This window comes from Portunus trituberculatus, chromosome 24 (assembly GCF_017591435.1).
Source record: "Portunus trituberculatus isolate SZX2019 chromosome 24, ASM1759143v1, whole genome shotgun sequence".
NCBI lineage: Eukaryota > Metazoa > Arthropoda > Malacostraca > Decapoda > Portunidae > Portunus > Portunus trituberculatus.
The window spans coordinates 3,899,544-3,918,360 of NC_059278.1; the positions used below are offsets into that span (position 1 = coordinate 3,899,544).

The following is an 18,817-nucleotide window of genomic DNA, read 5'->3' on the forward strand; positions in this document are numbered from 1 at the left end:
GTTTAACAAAGGAACTGCTTGGTGAAAAGGAGAATTAGCCACGATAACCTGACTCATAATGTCCATAGCATTTAAGAATAATCCTTATGAGAACAAAAGGGGTTTGAGAATAATAATCTTGATAACCAAATAAAGTATAAGAATTTATATGATGAAAGGGAAGAAATAGCCATGATAACCTGACTCATAATCTCTGTGGCCCTTCAAAACTGTCATTACGAGAGAGGAAGGGTTTGAGAATACGAGTCTTGATAACCAATAAACTAAGGTAATATTCGAACGTCCGCGTGGAATTGTGGGGAGACGAGATGGAAAAGGATTCCAGTGAACCTTACCATAAATTGACACACTGCCGTAAACCAAGCCGGGATAGAGGAGGGTTATTCCAGCCATAAACTAGTAATGGGTGATGATGGTTATGGTGATTACCAGCAGGAATGGTCCAACTGTGAGGAATTGTGGGTATGAAGTAGAAATGTGTATGCGTGTAACGTAAACAAAATAAGCAAATAATCTCCAGTGTTTTTAGGACTTATGTGGATTACAATTGACGAACTGTACTGAAAGCTATTAGGATATTGAAGTGTTTTTAGCATTCTAGTAGCAGTTCGACCTCCTCAGTATCATGACACGTCTTCATATTTATTCTGGCTACTATTTAGTGATTTTATACACCTTCAGAAATTCATGTGGAGATTAAAATAGTGAAGACTCTGGACCATTAATCTTCTGACCTCCATAAACCCGTCCTGATGTAAATAAAATCGTCTAATCACACCCAAAACTCATGGTAGAAATGTGTCTCAGTACTGAAGGTGTTAACAAACTGTAGTGAAAGTTATTAGAATAGTCGAGTGCATTCAAGATTCAAGTAACAGTTTAATGAGGAAAAAACAACAACACTCATGAGACATAACTAATATGTGGCCTTTAAAAAATAGTAATAATAGAAGAACAACAACAAGATATTTACTGAAGAAGACAAGACACACTGCAGACTAAAAATGAACCGTCGACCAATTGTGGCGTTCCAAAAATGACCATAAGATAAAGGAGTGGATAACAAAACCCTTTTAAAAATCGGTTTATTATCCTCGTCATGTTAGGTTAAGTTGGTTTAGGTTAGGTCAGGTCAGGTCAGGTCAGGTCAGGTCAGATTAAGTTAGGTTGAGTTGGGTTGGGTTAGGTGAGGTTAGGTTAGGTTGGGTTAGATTAGATTAGGTTAAGTTTGGTTATCATCGCTATGTTATATTTCATCAGCCTTCTCGTTTGGTATATTTCATTCTGGATTACTAAGATGATTCAGAGAGAGAGAGAGAGAGAGAGAGAGAGAGAGAGAGAGAGAGAGAGAGTGGCGGGGATGATAAAACTACTCTTCGTCATGTCCACACTTGCCTAATGAGACTCGTGAGAGGGTTTCGCTTCACTTGGGGAGTAAAAAGACTGGGTGAAATAGTTTTGAGGACACGGGAAAGTGGTTAAGAAAATATAACTCCCATTTTCAGAGCGAGAGAGAGAGAGAGAGAGAGAGAGAGAGAGAGAGAGAGAGAGAGATGCCGTAACATGAAGGATGGTAGAGCGAGTGAAAAGTCCTTCAAAAGATGCCGAGGTCGTGCTTCTAAATGTAAAAAAAATTGCATATCCTTCGTCGGAACGTTTGCTCTGCCGCGGCCTGTGTGTGTGTGTGTGTGTGTGTGTGATGGTGCGAGTGCTGAACAGAGGAATTGGAATTGAAAACGCGAAAGGAAAAGGTGAACACAAATTTAAGGAGTGTTTGTTAGAGGTGAGTGTAAACCTCCCCTTAACAATACATTGATGACATTTGTTTATTTCACCATAAGTGTTTCCTCAGTGAGCGATGAAGCTTTGGTGTCGTGGATGCTATCTCTCTCTCTTTCTGTGTGTGTGTGTGTCAGTAGTGCCATTTTCATCAACAGCGGCGGTAATCGTTACCCTCATCCTCATCATTATCATTATCATCATTACTAGACTACGGCTGGGAATCTATAGCTATGATATTGTTGCTATTAATACTTAAGAAGTACTTTAAACTGGAAGAAAGACGAGGCGAAACAGTTTCTATCTTTCGAATAATTCCAGGCCGCAGCGACACGAACGAGAGGCGATGACCACTGCGCTGTCACATCACTATTACATCCACACTCGGAGCTCCAGACCGATGCTTTATATAGGGATTCATAAACCATTTCACCTGGCGTCACTCACTCCTCTGGGTTGTTGGTTAGCAATTATTGAGGCGCTGCGGGGTAGCGAGAGGTGAGAGGCGCTATGTGGGGATGTAGCTATCTTCGCGCTACTTAAGGCCAGATGTGGGAACTGTACGACGCATTATTAGAGGAAGGAAAGTTAATGTTATTTGTTCTTCATAGCATGACAACAACAGTAAGTTCTATATCACCTTGGTGTTGTACGGGAGATTGAAAAATAAATCGTAAAAATACTTAAATTACCGAAGTGACGCCTCTTTTACTGATGTATGTATGCATGTATCTTCGTTACGTTTGATAATTTCGTATCAGCGCTATATGATCATGATTTTCTGACGTACAACACAACCAAACTCTCTTTACTGCTTGTGTGTGTGTGTGTGTGTGTGTGTGTGTGTGTGTGTGTGTGTGTGTGTGTGTGTGTTTGTTTGTTTTCATGGCGTGTGTAACTTGAGCGCTTTTCATCAATTAAAACAGTCTTTGGTCTGTAGCCAATGAGAGAGTGAGGTGGTATCACGTGACCAGTGGCTAGGCGGGAACCCTCGCTAGTGGCAGGTGGAGAGCTGTGTGGTAGTGGCAGTGCCATTGGTAGTGAACGTGATTACTTGTAGAGATTCGGGAGTGTTATTGCAAGTTATTCTGGTCTCGGAGAAGTAAGGTGTTGTGTGTGGCCATGCTCACATATACATACACGCATACATGCTCACACTCATACACGTACATATTATATACACACACACACTGCTTTACCATCTGTGCAACGAAAGATACACACACACACACACAAACACTCATAATATTGTTTACTGTGCGTGTGTGTTTGTGGTAGGCTAAGGTTAGGGAAGGCTGGGTGGGCGGGGGTACATTGACATGACTTATTAACTTTATTTAACCTAATTATTAGCGAGTGATTCGGTATTTGAGTGTGTTGACTCGTCCTGCCTTACTGCCCTCACCACCACTGACACTGTATCAACTCCACCAGGACACTGAAACCCGCCAACACCAACCCTAGCTAATGTAAACAATCCCCCGTATCCCGCCACCCCCTTCTCTGTCATCAGCCATTATCTGCCTTATCTCTTACTATTATAGACTTGCCTTGCCTCAACATGTAGCCACGGCACTAAGCCATCATATCCAGCGTTGAGGCACAGCCGCCATGGCCAGGTTTAAATTTTGGTTAATGTTTTTACGTGAGGTAGTGGAGGGAGGTCCACCCGACAACAGACCCTGCCGCCACCTTGGACCTCACATTTATTGGCATTTTCCTCCCTTATCCCTCACTAGCATAGACCTGTCTTGCCACAACATGCAGTCGTATTACTAAGCTTTCATATCAGCTATTGAGATACAGCTGCCATAGCCAGGTTTTAGTTTGATGAAGGTTTAAGTGAGGTCCAAGGGGGGATTGGTTGACATTCTCCAAGGCCCCGCCGTCATCTTCGGTATGTCCAGCCCGCCCAGAATCCATAATTATTTTGATTAATTCCTGGGCAGTATTTTTGGGCTCAGTAGTAAGATTTGATGCTTTATGCTAGTATTTCGTTGTGTTTGAAGTGTTTTCCATCCGAGTTAACTTTTTTTAGTGTTAAATAAGGACGTTTTTTGGCGCCAGATTTTCATGACCATCCTGGGAATTTTTTTTTGACTGAACCTGTATCAAGTTGTTACTGTTTTCAAAAAAATAGTTGATGTAATCTAAAGTTTTTCGCTTTCCTGGTCAGTGGAATTAGTGGAGAGTATAATAATTTTCTAAGGGTGGTAATGTTCCAATAATAGTTTTGTTGGTACCCCTGTGAATTATTTATTTCTAGCTTTAACTCACTTTAAAGTGTTGGAAAAGACTGTTCACATCTTTTAAAGTGTGTTGAATGTCTTTTGAAGGCAACATGGGCGGACATTTAAATATTCTATTGGGGGTAAGGGTTCCAACATTTTATTAATAGTTTTTTAGAAAAATCTTTAATATTATTGGGATCTGGAATCTGTTTATATTTTTGGTGTTCGTTGAAATATGTGCTAAGTCAGAATATGTAAAGCATTAGGGTCTGACGGCGTTTTTTTTTTTTTTGAAAGGTAATTTTTTAAATAATTTACGTAACGTATATAAGCCCGCCAGGCCGGGACGGCCCAGGTCAAGTCCGTGACGTCATCAGCCCGCCAGACCCGACTGGCCAGGCTGTGACGTCACGATGGCGGGAGCCTCCCAGATGCCTTTCTTTCCCTTCCATTCTTGGCTCTCTTCGTCCATTATGTACCACGTCTTACTGTGTTTTACCGTGTGTGTGTGTGTGTGGGTGGGTGTGTGTGTGTGTGTGTGGGTAGGTGTGTGTGGATGGGTGTGTGTGTGTGTGTGTGTGTGTGTGTGTGTGTGTGTGTGTGTGTGTGTGTGTGTGTGTGTGTGTGTGTCAATGATCGCTACAGGATGGCGTTCACACGTCTCCGTGTATCTGGTCACAGCTTATGCATTGAGACTGAAAGGTGGAACAGGCGAGGCGTTTACCGAGAGAAGAGCGATTATGTATGTGTGGAATGATACAAACTGAAAATCACGTTGTTGAGGACTGCCCTGTGTCAAACGATATTAGAATCTCCACGGGTTTGACTAATATGGCGGATCTGTTTAGTGGAAAATATTCACATAAAGATTCTTGCAAAATTATTTATGATATTTTGCGTTTATATGAGTGAATGTATCATGTACTGTACGTATACAATGTGTTGGCATATTTTTACACCGACTTTTCTACTTATTTTGTGATTCTTTTTTGACTACAGTAGTTTTGACGATGACTTCTATAATTGTTCTCATTCTTGTTTCGTTTTCATTACTATAATTTTCTTATATATGTTTAGTTTTTGTCTTTGTAAACTGTGGTCAATAAACGTATCTATCTATCTATCTATCTGTGTGTGTGTGTGTGTGTGTGTGTGTGTGTGTGTGTGTGTGTGTGTGATAGGAAAGATTCGAAGTTTGTATAATTAGTCATGAAAAAAAGAAAAGCTGAATTCCTACTTATGTATCTTTTTATTTTTGCGATTTTTATCTATCTATCCACCTCTCTATCTGTTTTTACATTTCTATAATTTTCAATCAATATTTTACTCTATACCCTTCATTCCTTATCACTGATTCTCTTCGTGGAGTTCGCGAACCCTCCCAGGGGGCTTTACAAGATGATGTTTATGGGTCCTTGGATGGCTGATGTAATAATATCCTTTACAGTACCATAGCATATTGAGTTGGTATTAGTCCCTAAATTAACAGTCTATTCGATGTCAGATTATTGGGGGTTTGGGTAAATGATCTAATAACTCAGGGGTTCTTAACTACAAAAAGGTTGAGAACTACTGGCCTAGAGGCTGAAGAGCATGGGTAGATAGACACATGAGTAATTCGAAAATAGATGTGTGTTCTGTGAATATACATACACTTTATCTGTAGGTTTATCGCTTTCTCAGTCTCCAGCAGGGTTTGTCTTCCGTGATAATTGTGCCAAAAGGTCATCATGGCGGAGACGACCTTCAGGGGATTCTGAGAGCAAGATTGTCATTCATAACGTGTACACACACACACACACACACACACACACACACACACACACACACACACACACACACACACAAAACAGATTTCAGCTCTTTTCCACAATAGGATCACTGGAAACGAGTCATTGTGGAGCTGACCGTGTGTTTCGTATGATCTGGAAAAAAAGCTTCTTTGTGCTGTTTTCAGATACGACGAGTCCCCCCCCTCTCCCTTCCGCCTCTCTCTTTCTCTTTCTCTGATGGCACTGTTCTCTCCCCACAGTTACGATGCGAGGAGCGGCAACCTGTCAGCCGGCTCAGGAAGAGTTCATGATGATGTTCTGGGACCCCGATCACAGTGAGTTTCCTTTCCTTTTGTCTCCTCGTCCAGCACACACGTTCCTTTCACCACCTCCTTCCTGTTCTATCCCTCTCTTGTTGTCTTCTCCCTCTCTCTGTTCCCTCCCTCTCTCACTTTTTGCTTTTTGTATTATGTTCCTTTTCCTCTCTTCGTGCCTCACTTTCCCCTTGCCCCATCATCCTTCCGCATCTGGCTTCCTCCCCACCGCATCCACACGTTACTTTATCTCCTTTTCCCTCTATTTTCCCCATTCTTCCTCTACTCCGCTCTCTACACCATCCCTCCTCTTTCCTTATCTGCCCTGCTTATCTCTCTCTCTCTCTCTCTCTCTCTCTCTCTCTCTCTCTCTCTCTCTCTCTCTCTCTCTCTCTCTCTCTCTCTCTCCCCACGGTTCCTCCATTTCCTGTCCTCTGAGACTAAATTCCCTCCCTCGTTTTCTTTCATTGCTATAAATCTTGCTTCTTCCTCTCTTCCTTCATTTCTTTCCTGCCACGTTTTCTCTTCTCTTTTAAACTATCCCTATATTTCATTCCTTTTTTTCCTGCATCCGTGTTGATTAAAAGATAAGTGTTATTGCTGTTATTTATCTATTTATTGTCAGTAATGTGACTATTAGATATACGGTAATGTTTTATACAGCGAGCTTGATGCAAAGATTCATTAACAATTTATACATTTATGAAGATGTGTGAGGGAAACTACGTAATATAAAGGAGATCATTGAGCGTATTGAAGGAGAGGAGGTGGATGGAGTGAGGGAAGTGGTGAGAGGAGAGAGAGAGAAGGAAAAAAAGTAAGAGAAGTGATAAGAGGAGAGAGAAGGAAGAGAAAGTAAAGAATTAATGAGAGGAGGAAAGGGAAGGAAGAGGAGGTCACGGAAGTAATGAGGGGAAAGAGAAAGAAGGGATAGTCAAGAAGTAATGAGAAGTAAGAGGAACAAGATAAAGTAAAGGATAAATGAGAAGAAAAATGGAGAAAAAAGACAGAAGAAAAGGGAAAAAAAGAAATGCAATAAATCTTGGCTATGGGAAAGAAAAATTGAAAGGAATGGAAAGTGGATGAAGGAATAGAGAGAGAGAGAGAGAGAGAGAGAGAGAGAGAGAGAGAGGTTCCATTCTGCCTCAAAAACCTGCACTTAACCTCTTTATGAAGTATTCGGAGGAGGAAAGTGTGTGGGAGTCGGAATCTGAATCTTTAACCGTTCCGCTGAGTCACTATCCCAGGCAGTGCTCGCTATTCATACCTCTGACCTCCCTTCATGTTACTGATTCATCTCTGCATTCACGCACTCTAGTATTAACGGTTGCATTATTCATCGAACACCCGCCCGCCGCCCACTCTCTGACGCTTCACCCGACTCACCCACACAACCTTCTTCCCGCCCGGTTGTTATTTATTTTTAATTTATTTTTATGGTTTGCTTCTATAATAATGTCCTCCTTGCTCAGTGATTTTCTTAATGTTCAGGTATATATTTTACATTGTCGTATAGTATTTGCCTATTTGAGCTTTGTACTGTACCGTGTTTCTTTGTGTGTTTTATATGGGTCAGTGAAGTGCAAGGCTAGTGATGGTAACACTTCATTATTTGACTCTTTAATGGTATTTTTCTACTTGCATTGGGTACTGTGTTTCTCTGTGATTTTTTTACGGGTCAGTGAAGTGCAATAGTAGTGACTCGGCATTATTTGACTCCTACTGTGTTTCTCTGTGTGATTTTCTTATGGGTTTGTGAAGTGCAAGGGTAGCAATAGTAATACTTAATTATTTGACTCTTTAATGGTATTTGTCTATTCAAAATTTGTACTGTGTTTCTTCATGTGATTTTCTTAAAGTGAGTGAAGTGGAAGGGTAGTGGTTCTTCATGATTTGACTCCTTCATGGTGTCTGCTCATTGAAGTTTTTTTGATGAGTAGTTTTTCGCTGGTAAAAGAAACGCGGCAGTCAACTGACCGACCAACCTTCTATTCAGAATATCCACAAAAGATTTCCTAGAACACTTTTCAATTCACCCGACTTGGAAAATGTTATATTCTGTTTTATCGTCATATTTTGCGGATATTCAATACAAAATTCCTACCATCACAAGCGCACATTTCCATTCAGCCAGCAGAATAAGAATAACAACAATAACAGCAACAGCAACATCAACAACAGTTCCGCCACAGCAGTTCCCATTTTTCAGCGGGAAGCAAAAGGCCAAGAAATTCAGTGGACGTGTGCTGTCATTCCAAACAAAGCCGAGCACGATTTTATTTGTCTTATTCTTCCTCAGTCTCGACAATCGGCGGCTTTATTGAGGCGTAAAGTATCGAACCGTCAATACCATACCCTCAACCTTATTTATCTTTTTATTTTCTATTTTATCTATCGCGAGAAATAAATCGAAATTCACTGGAGGTGGTGGTGGTGGTGGTGGTGGTGAAATGAATTGAAAGTGGTGTGGTAATGGTGGTGGAAGGGAAACCAAGGGTGATAATGCACAGTGTCAGGGTTCGGACAAGTGTGGTTATTTATAGAGGGAAAAGGAGCGAGGCGAGATGGACGAGGAAGAAGGTGAGAAGGGGGATAGAGAAGGTGGAGGTGGAGGAGGAGGAAGAGAAGAGAATAGCGTTGCAGTGTGAGATGGATTGCCTCAAGGACAACACGGCAATATTTCTTCCATCTCTTCTTTAATCTCCCGTCGCCGCTTCCATCGCCACCACTCTCCTCTCAAAGCGGGGATGCCTGCCAGGATCGAGAGAGAGAGAGAGAGAGAGAGAGAGAGAGAGAGAGAGAGAGAGAGAGAGAGTAAAGTTAAACCCTAGTGTTTCCAATTACACTTTCCCCTATCAAGAAAGACACTCCTGACAACTCTTGTAGCCTATCAAACCATATTGGAAAACAAGAGAAACATATGAACACACACACACACACACACACACACACACACACACACACACACACACACACACACACACGATAGGACAAGGGATGGTCTTCAAAGCGATGATACGTTGCCTGCATGTTTTATCCCCTTGAGCTCCTGGCGAGGCCCCTTGAAAGATGCAGTGTACAGGCGTGTTACTGAGCCCCGGGGAGGAAAGGTTATTCTGGGGCTTTACTTCCTCTGTTAGTCAAAGGCCTTCAAGGGAGGGAAGAAAACGCGACCTTGCAAACACTGGCCTACATTTTACAGCGATAAAGGATGATGAAACACTGAAATACACACACACACACACACACACACACACACACACACACACACACACACACACACACACACACACACACACACACACACGCCCGGTAGCTCAGTGGTTAGAGCGCTGGCTTTATAAGCCAGAGGACCGGGGTTCGATTCCCCGGCCGGGTGGAGATATTTGGGTGTGTCTCCTTTCACGTGTAGCCCCTGTTCACCTACCAGTGAGTAGGTACGGGATGTAAATCGAGGAGTTGTGACTTTGTTGTCCCGTTGTGTGGTGTGTGCCTGGTCTCAGGCCTATCCGAAGATCGGAAATAATGAGCTCTGAGCTCGTTCCGGAGGGTAACGTCTGGCTGTCTCGTCAGAGACTGCAGCAGATCAAACAGTGAACACACACACACACACACACACACACACACACACACACACACACACACACACACACACACACACACTGCGTAGTGTAGTGGTTAGCACGCTCGACTCACAACCGAGAGGGCCGGGTTCGAGTCCCGGTGCGGCGAGGCAAATAGGCAAGCCTCTTAATGTGTGGTCCCTGTTCACCTAGCAGTAAATAGGTACGGGATGTAACTCGAGGGGTTGTGGCCTCGCTTTCCCGGTGTGTGGAGTGTGTTGTGGTCTCAGTCCTACCCGAAGATCGGACTATGAGCTTTGAGCTTGCTCCGTAATGAGGAAGACTGGCTGGGTGACCAGCAGACGACTGTGGTTAATTACACACACAAAAAAAAAATAATAATAATAAAACTCAGACACACACAAAAAAAAAAAAATCAGACACACACACACACACACGCGCACACACACACACACACACACACACACACACACACACACACACACACACACACACATCCATGTTTGGTACTTGGCTAGTGGAGAGGTTCTTGTCCGTCTGTCTGTTTTGTTTTTCTGATGACAGCAACACTGTAGGATTAAGTTGCAAGATTAAAATAAAGTGTTGATTTCCAGCTTGCTTTCTTGACGTTATTGTTGATAAATTTGTTGTTGACAAGTGATATTTCTAGCTTTGGTTTTAGGTGATGGTGTAAATTTACTTATTTTTCTTATGGAATAGGGAAAGCTGACCAAGGGTAACAAAAAGTAAAAAGAAAAGGCTCACTTGATTGCCAGTTCCTTTAAAGATTGAGTGTTAATCAAAATCTGGGACAAATGTCTTGAAACCTCCCTCCTATTCATGTTTTTCTTCTTTCTTGTTCTTATTTTCCTTTTTTTTATGTATTTACTATGAATTCAGTTACGTCCTTTTTCTTTCTGTGGATCTTGTAAGCTATAAAGTCATTCTTATAAGCAGGTACTCATTATTTCTGTTTTCATTTCCGTCCACTATGCAGAATCATTTTTTCTTCTCTGCCATATCCAGCTTTGAAGTTTACATATAATGAATATTGTGTATTTAGAGTTCTTTCTGATTTCATATTTTCTAGAATCAAAGATACACGTCTTTCATCTCCTCACTTCTCAGAAAAGACGTTGATAATCCTTGAGGCTCTATCCTCCTCCTCCCCTCCCCCATCCCTCTCTCTCTCTCTCTCTCTCTCTCTCTCTCTCTCTCTCTCTCTCTCTCTCTCTCTCTCTCATCTTATCTTTCTACATTTTGTCAACATCATTATTTTACCCTGGCTGTGTGTTCTCTCTCTCTCTCTCTCTCTCTCTCTCTCTCTCTCTCTCTCTCTCTCTCTCTCTCTCTCTCTCTCTCACACCTCTGTATTTACTTCCAAACTCATTTCTTCTCTCACAATCCCCTGCCTCCCTGCCCCCGTGCCTCCCTCCCCCAGTCTCCCACCCCTGCCTCTCAACTCTATACTCTTATACCCCGAGGTTCCTGCTGGTGAAGAAGACATACCGTCCGGGACCCCAGGACCCACCGGGCGCCCTCCCAGTCTTCCCCGGGTGGCTGGAGTTACAGCAGGTGACGCGAGAGGACGTTGGAGGCTACACTTGCAGGGTGGACTTCCTCGACGCGCCCACACAAACCCACCGCCTTCGCCTCATAGTATACGGTGCGTGTAAAGTCAAGTGGGAGTGTGAGAGGAGGAACACAACAAGAGCAAGTAGTGTTCACCTTTATGTGAGTGTGAACTGCGTAACATGTGACCTCTATGGACATGTCACTCTTGCCAGCTCTACCCACAAAGAGTCTGCTCAGAATTATTACTCCCACGATGCGTATATTCTTGAATTTTAATGTAGACTAACCTAACCTAAGCTAACCTATGCTAACCTTTCCTTACCTTACCTTACTTTACCTCGCCTTGTCTCAACTCACTTACCTTACCTTACCTTACCTCACCTCACCTTAGCTTACCTCGCCTTTTACCTCGCCTTACCTCACCTCACCTTACCTTACAATTTCATAATAAAGGAAATCTTGCAAGTGATATCTAAGGGAGGATATTTATTTAGAGGGGACCAGAGCTGTACTACAACCATGTAAGTGTGAACGACGTGGAGAGGGAGCACTTAAATGTAGGAGAGGGAACCAGCCCTTGCCTCGTAGTATAGAGTAAAGGTCATGTTGGAGAGAGAGAGAGAGAGAGAGAGAGAGAGAGAGAGAGAGAGAGAGAGAGAGAGAGAGAGAACCAGCCCTTGCAGTAGTGAAAAGTATACACAGAGAAAATATGAGAATAATGCAATATACAGAAGAATAGAATAGAAAGAGAGAGAGAGAGAGAGAGAGAGAGAGAGAGAGAGAGAGAGAGAGAGAGAGAGAGAGAGAGAGAGAGAGCGCCTTTTACAGGTAGTGTTCTATGAAGAGTGAAATGTGTCTTTATGGATAGTAGGTTGCATCTGCTGGTAAAGCTTGGAAAAATGAAACATGAAGGGAGATTATTAACAGCAAGAAAATGTCAACATGGCGAATAATTGTGTCCTCCATGCCACTCTCATTATACCTGGTATGTTTTATCGCCACAGAAGTCCCATTAATTAGGGATTTTAATCTGTGTGTTTTGTCTCATTCTGTCTCTCTTTCTCCGTCTGTCTGTCTGTCTGTCTGTCTGTCTGCCTATCTGTCTGTCTGTCTGTCTGTCTGTGTGTCTGTCTGTCTGTCTGTCTGTCTGTCTGTCTGTCTGTTTGTGTGTCTGTTTGTCTCCTGTCTGTCGTGAAGGAGTCTTGGCAGTAAAGGCATCAGCATTCAACGCGGAACATGAACCAGCTTATTTCGCTTTGCGGTGACATCACCTTTTCATTTTCTTCAGTAGAATTTACTCGACTAGATTCCTCAAGAGGCCGCGAAGAGCCGGCAAGTTGTCTTAGCTTTTACTGGACACTGACGTCACAATTCTTAAGTCCTTGAAGGTTTACTTCTACTAAACAAATGATGCTGTATGCGGCGACAAATCTTTAGACTCCGCCTGGATGGAGATGCCACACTCGGCTTGGCCTGCGTTGCCAGTGTGGTGTGGTAGTCATTACAAAGCACCAAGCAGCTTGAAACATCCCGAAAAGACTCCAGCTGCGTCTCTCCCTTCCAGTGCAGTGAGCCATTCACCAGATATGTACATGATTTGTGATTTAGTCAGCAGGTGGAGGAGGGTGTGGGTTGTGTTTGTGACATTGTGGAAGAAATGAAACTGTGGAAAGGGATGGAACGAGATAAATCAGGAGGTTGGTGGGCGATTCTAGTTTAGGACTATGAAAAGCTTAAAAAATGAAAGATTTCATTAGATTATGTGATAATATTACCGTGCCATTTGATTTAGTTTTGTACGTACGTGAGCTACAAATAAAATGATCAACGCTGCACCACAAAATAGCAATCAGGTTTTGTCATCCTCTAAACTTGGATATTTTTTACTAGTTTTTCTTTTATACACTTTCCCGTGTAGAGAGGCCGGAGAAGCGTGAAAGGCAAGGAAGGGTGAATGTGTCTTGAAGGGACGCGGAGGGAGGAGGGAGGAGGGAAGAGGGAAGGTTTTCTGCTGAAGTACTTGAAAAGCTTCACGGATCCTTTTTTTCCGTCTTTTTCTATCCTTGCTAAGGAAAGAGAAAGCGGAGAAAACGGAACCAGGGACTGAAGACAAGACGAGGAGGAGGAGGAGGAGGAGGAGGAGGAGGAGGTAGAAGAGGAGGAGGTAGAAGAGGAGGAGGAGGAGGAGGAGGAGGAGGAGGAAGAGGAGGAGATGGTGATGATTAATGTTTATCAAAAATGAAAAAAATCAAATTGTTCTTATTCGTGGACCTTTTTGCTTTTCAGTGTACGTCATCACTCTTTACTATACAATGTAGTTTGCGTCACAGGTTTTAGATTGTCCACATACATAATAAAAAATCAGTGCTCATTTTATATTCTATTCCTGATTCTTTTTCATAAACATTTTTCATACACAGACGAGAAATGTAAATAATCTTGTGCTTCTTCAGGTTGTTGCATAACCTTTCCTTCTGATTTCCTGTTGCAGAGAAACCGTCTACCGTGATGGTGGTGGATGGCCAAGGGAGGACTGTACCACGGGGCCCTGGCGGGATGCTGGTGGCGGGGCCTTTCAACCAGGGGATGCGACCCTTCCTAACTTGCTACGTGCAGGGCGGTAAGTTATGACACAGCACTTGGCGTCCTCTAACAAGATTGTGGTGTTCACTAGTAAGACCATATCTACCTTTCTGATATTTTTATGTTGCTTCTCGAAACTCTTCCCCCACCCCGCCCCACACACCACACACACATACAGTAACACAGTAAACACCACCTTCTCCATCAAGGCTGGCCACTTCCGAGCATTGAGTGGGTGAAGGACGGAGTCCAGCTCACCAACGCCTCCACTAGCGTGAGTGGCGGCGATGGCTCCCTCACCAATCGGCTCTACCTGCCTCCGCTCACCGCCGCTGACTACCTCGCGGAACTGCAGTGCGTCGTGACCAACAACAACCTGACGGCGCCCATCGTCACCAACGTCAGGATCGACATGAACAGTAAGTGGTCTCGTTGGTTGCACAGTTTCATTAATGTCGCAGTGTAGTTGGTGAAGGACGACGAAACACACGACCACACCTCCTTGTTGAGCAAAAGTAGATAGAAAGGTAATGGTTATGGTGGTAGTGGAGGTAATAACGATAGTAGCAGTAGTACTTGTGTTCTCAGCATCATGGGATTACTTGACATGCCTGAAGCGTAATAAGGGGAAGTAACTATGCGTGCGAGCAATAAGCTTAGCAATGATGAAAGTGTTACCTGTCTAAAAATTTTGAGTAATGTAAACGTAATCCTAGAAAGTTAATATAGTAAATGAAAACATTGTAGATTAAATGTCATTCCTAGAAATGGTTGTGATGGTATAGAATTAACAATTTGATGAGAAAAGTATGAATTGCCGCTGTACTACGAGCAATAGAGTAACATGTCCCGATGGTAAAAATGTGTGATAGTGACGCCAACCACTGCTGTGAAGCTTGTACACTGATAAGTAATGGACCACACGCCATCCTTCTATGACAACACAATACAACATTACCGTATTATAACTTTACAACGAAAAAAAAAAAAAACCCGGTGGCGAGCAGGTACAGTCTCTTACATACACACAAACCAGCCGTGCTTATGATTACCTTTGTCAGCCTGTGGAGTATTAGTTTTCTTTTGTACTGAAAGGAAAAGGGTTAGTGAGGCGGAAACCATTATTGTTATATATTGCTGGCAGTACTTTCACCTGTATCGAATGTGTCAATACTGCTCATTTTCTGCTTTTTATTTACAGGTCACATCCACTGTCACTGTCACTCACAGCAAGTCACTCTCTTTTTTCTTTATACAATGATGTGGTAAGATGAATTGTGAATTCTCCGAAGAATGATTCATATGTAGGATAAGAACTATCTTGTATAGAAGAATTCTTAAATGAATAATGGCATAGTCTGTCAGTAATTTACGGTCTCGAACAATTTTACGCTGATGTTCGGTAATGTGTGTGAGTTTGTAATTTTCATTGGAAAATCTCAGAATTGTGGAAAGACCAATCTGGGAACGCCGAGGAGCAGGCACGTTCCTCGATATTTCTCTGCAACCTCGGAGAGGCAGCAGGTGGGGTGAGGTGTTGAGGCAGACAGGAGTCCCTTTGGTGTCACTCCGAGCCTGGAATGGCTCCAGGATGGCGATGAGGCAAGGCCAGGAAGAGTGAGCCGGGGACGCGTTGGCTTGAAGGAGCGAGTGGCAGGTCAAAGTGTTGAGGATTGTTGATACTTGCAACGTGATGTCACACAAGTGATGCCGAACCCACCACGGCAAACACAACGAGGCTTGTGTTGCTGAGCTTAGGGGAAAGAATATACTTGGCCACTGCTTGGTGTATGGTGGCAGGTCTGGTGGCATCCACTAGACAGAAGCGTGGCACCACCTGGTTGATGCCGCTAGTCTTACCTTTATCGTCGCATTCCCGTCCCCAACATATTCACCGAACAAATGTGTTGTCCGCCAAAGGAAGGGATGAAAAATACACCTGCTCTGGAATGAAGCAACTTTTGGCTGAAGAGGGTCGAATGTACGAAACGCTAAGCACGGCAAGCCTTTAGAAATGTGTTACATGACAGAGGCAAGGACGACTGACATCACAGGTCGCTACACAGGCAGACATGCCACCAAAATTAACGGCGCCTACCATCGTGCTTGTAGCGCCCCCACCACGTCAAGGTCTTGCCACGACTGAGACGTTAACATAGTTTGTCGTTTAAGGAGAAAGTTAAGTGAACATGAAGAGAGGCACTTCAGAAGATATGGTGAAAACTTTCCTCTTGTCAAAGTTTTAACATCGGGTTTGTGTTCAAGGGATGGGTAAGGATGAAGAGTGTGTCTAGGCCAGGGTGACGTCATGATGGATGAGGGCGTGAGGAGCGTGTCCCGCTGGGTGTCGGTGAAGGCAGGAGGCGGGGTGAGGTTAGGCGACAAAGTTGTATAACTCTGTATTAAGGAAGTGTGGCAGGATGTGCTGGATATTGAGAGGACACATGAATGAGGCGCAGACGGTGGTGGACTTGCATACATACGAATAAACGCACATGATGCAAACTCTCGACGTCTCTGACTTCAGCCAAGCTTATATTACGTGGTCTGGAGATGTTTGCATCTACATATATGCTGGGAAGAGGGAAGAATATAATTCTTCAAATGGTATTTATTAGTGAAATTGTAGAATTAATGCCCAATTCCTATTTCTCTCTCTCTCTCTCTCTCTCTCTCTCTCTCTCTCTCTCTCTCTCTCTCTCTCTCTCTCTCTCTCTCTCTCTCTCTCTCTCTCTCTCTCTCTCTCTCTCTCTCTCTCTCTCTCTCTCTCTCTCTCTCTCTCTCTCTCTCTCTCTCTCTCTCTCTCTCTCTCTCTCTCTCTCTCTCTCTCTCTCTCTCTCTCTCTCTCTCTCTCTCTCTCTCTCTCTCTCTCTCTCTCTCTCTCTCTCTCTCTCTCTCTCTCTCTCTCTCTCTCTCTCTCTCTCTCTCTCTCTCTCTCTCTCTCTCTCTCTCTCTCTCTCTCTCTCTCTCTCTCTCTCTCTCTCTCTCTCTCTCTCTCTCTCTCTCTCTCTCTCTCTCTCAGTCGAGCCTGCGAGTGTGCTCATAACGGGAGCCGAGAAGCCTCTGCAGGCGGGCACCCGTCACGAGATGAAGTGTATCTCCACGGGTTCGCGACCCCCGGCCAACCTCACCTGGGATCTGCAGGACGAGGCTGACTGGTCGCCACTCCAGGTGACTCAGGTGGGCCACTCTTTATTAACTAACTCCAAGGCTGTTCACATTGCATTCAAATATACTAAATTTTAACTTTTCAATTTCTCTCTCTCTCTCTCTCTCTCTCTCTCTCTCTCTCTCTCTCTCTCTCTCTCTCTCTCTCTCTCTCTCTCTCTCTCTCTCTCTCTCTCTCTCCTTTACGATATTTCCCAATATCTAATCACTTGCTATGCCTACTTTCTCCTATGATCTGATTATAGTAATAGTGGTAATAGTAATTGTAGTAGTAGTAGTAGTAGTAGTAGTAGTAGTAGTAGTAGTAGTAGAGTAGTAATAGTCATTGTTGTTGTTGTTGTTGTAGCAGCAACAGCAGCAGGAATTCCACAATGGCTGTCTACCACTGATATCAACCTCCACCTCTAACATTCCTGGTCCAGACGGTGACTCGGACGGGGTCTTCTGAGAGCCGCGTGGCGTGGACGATCCAGGCCAGCGATGACGGGCGCCGCCTCTCCTGCACGGCGACAAATCCACGTAACTCTGCCTATGCTGTCATGAACTACACCACGCTCACCGTCATCCGTGAGTCATTATTTCTGTTCTTGTGCTTTTTCCACTTTATTTTAGATGCACAAGATCACTGCGCCTCAGACTCTGGTAGTGCGATAAGAAATGCAATAAGTATGACGCTTCAGCCGAGAGTTCTTAACCCCTTTAGTACCATGACGCGTTTCCATACTCATTCTACTTACTATTTGATAATTTTATACAGCTTCAGAAACTCATGTGTGGAATTTAGATAGTGAGGACTCTGGCCATTAATCTTCTGACCTCCATAAACACTTCCTAATGTCAATAAAATGATCTAATCGTACACAAATCTTAAGGTAAAAATGTGTCCCAGTATTGAAGAGGTTAAGTGGTTAAATCGGCGCCTGTTGCGTGCGTCAAGTGAGTCTGTCTTCTCTAAGCGTATCACTTTACATGGTGAAGCATTTATTGCCTACATTACGTTAAGGTTTACGGAAACGTCCCCCCCAACAGCGATCTTATAGTTTAAATTCTAGCGTAGGAAATTTTGCTAATCAGAGTGCTTGTGTTTAGTGAAGTGAAAACCATTCCGTGTCTCATTGATGTGATAAAGATAACGAAGCAATACCAGAACGACCCTGCCTCATCATTTCACTAATCACAAACACAAGCAGATAATGAAACCAGCACCTCGTAAGTACGTCATAATTACAACCACTCACTTATTAACTCCTTCAGTATTGGGACGCATTTTCATCATGAGTTTTTGATATGATTAAACGATTTTGTTTACATTTACAAGGGTTTGTGGAAGTCAAAAGTTTAATGGTCAGAGTCTTTACTATTCTAATCCCCACATAAGTTTCTGTAGCTTTATAAAGTCACTAAATAGTAATCGGAACGAATATGAAAATGTGTTCTGGTACTGAAGGGGTTAATCATCAATGACCCTAACAAGTTGTCCTCTTCGTCCTTATTAACCTTCCACTTCCTGAGTTTGATTGAGTTACTGTAGCTAACAACTCCCTTAACTAAACTATCCTTTGTTACATCGGCGGGTTGCACATTTCACCAGTCCCACACACCGCCACCAAGCAGCTTTCCCTGTTTCACCACCTGGCGTCCATCACAAATTAGCATAGAATCTCCCTCCTTGAGACGGCGTGCGACTCGGGAAGATAAACGAGCAAGGTGAGGACGGGAATTGGGTGGCCCTGCGTCCTTGACTGAGAAATCCTAATTATTTTCCTCCCTCAGCTTAAGGTGCTGAGAAGGTGAGGGGGAAGGCAGGAACT

General features: G+C 43.4%; 1 protein-coding gene and 1 non-coding gene across 4 annotated transcripts in view; both read left to right on the forward strand.

The window, feature by feature from the left end:
• LOC123508323 (nephrin-like) overlaps positions 1-18,817 on the forward strand; it is a 127,655-nt gene that overhangs the window by 77,560 nt on the left and 31,278 nt on the right. For all 3 annotated transcript variants that reach the window (XM_045261933.1, XM_045261934.1, XM_045261932.1), the window contains exons 4-9: positions 6,043-6,117; positions 11,165-11,346; positions 13,747-13,875; positions 14,048-14,257; positions 16,861-17,018; positions 17,429-17,573. In XM_045261933.1, the coding sequence (XP_045117868.1) occupies positions 6,043-6,117; positions 11,165-11,346; positions 13,747-13,875; positions 14,048-14,257; positions 16,861-17,018; positions 17,429-17,573 (899 nt within the window). The remainder of the gene's footprint in view (positions 1-6,042; positions 6,118-11,164; positions 11,347-13,746; positions 13,876-14,047; positions 14,258-16,860; positions 17,019-17,428; positions 17,574-18,817) is intronic.
• Positions 9,403-9,476, forward strand: Trnai-uau. Its single transcript has one exon. It is a non-coding gene; the product is annotated as a tRNA-Ile (tRNA).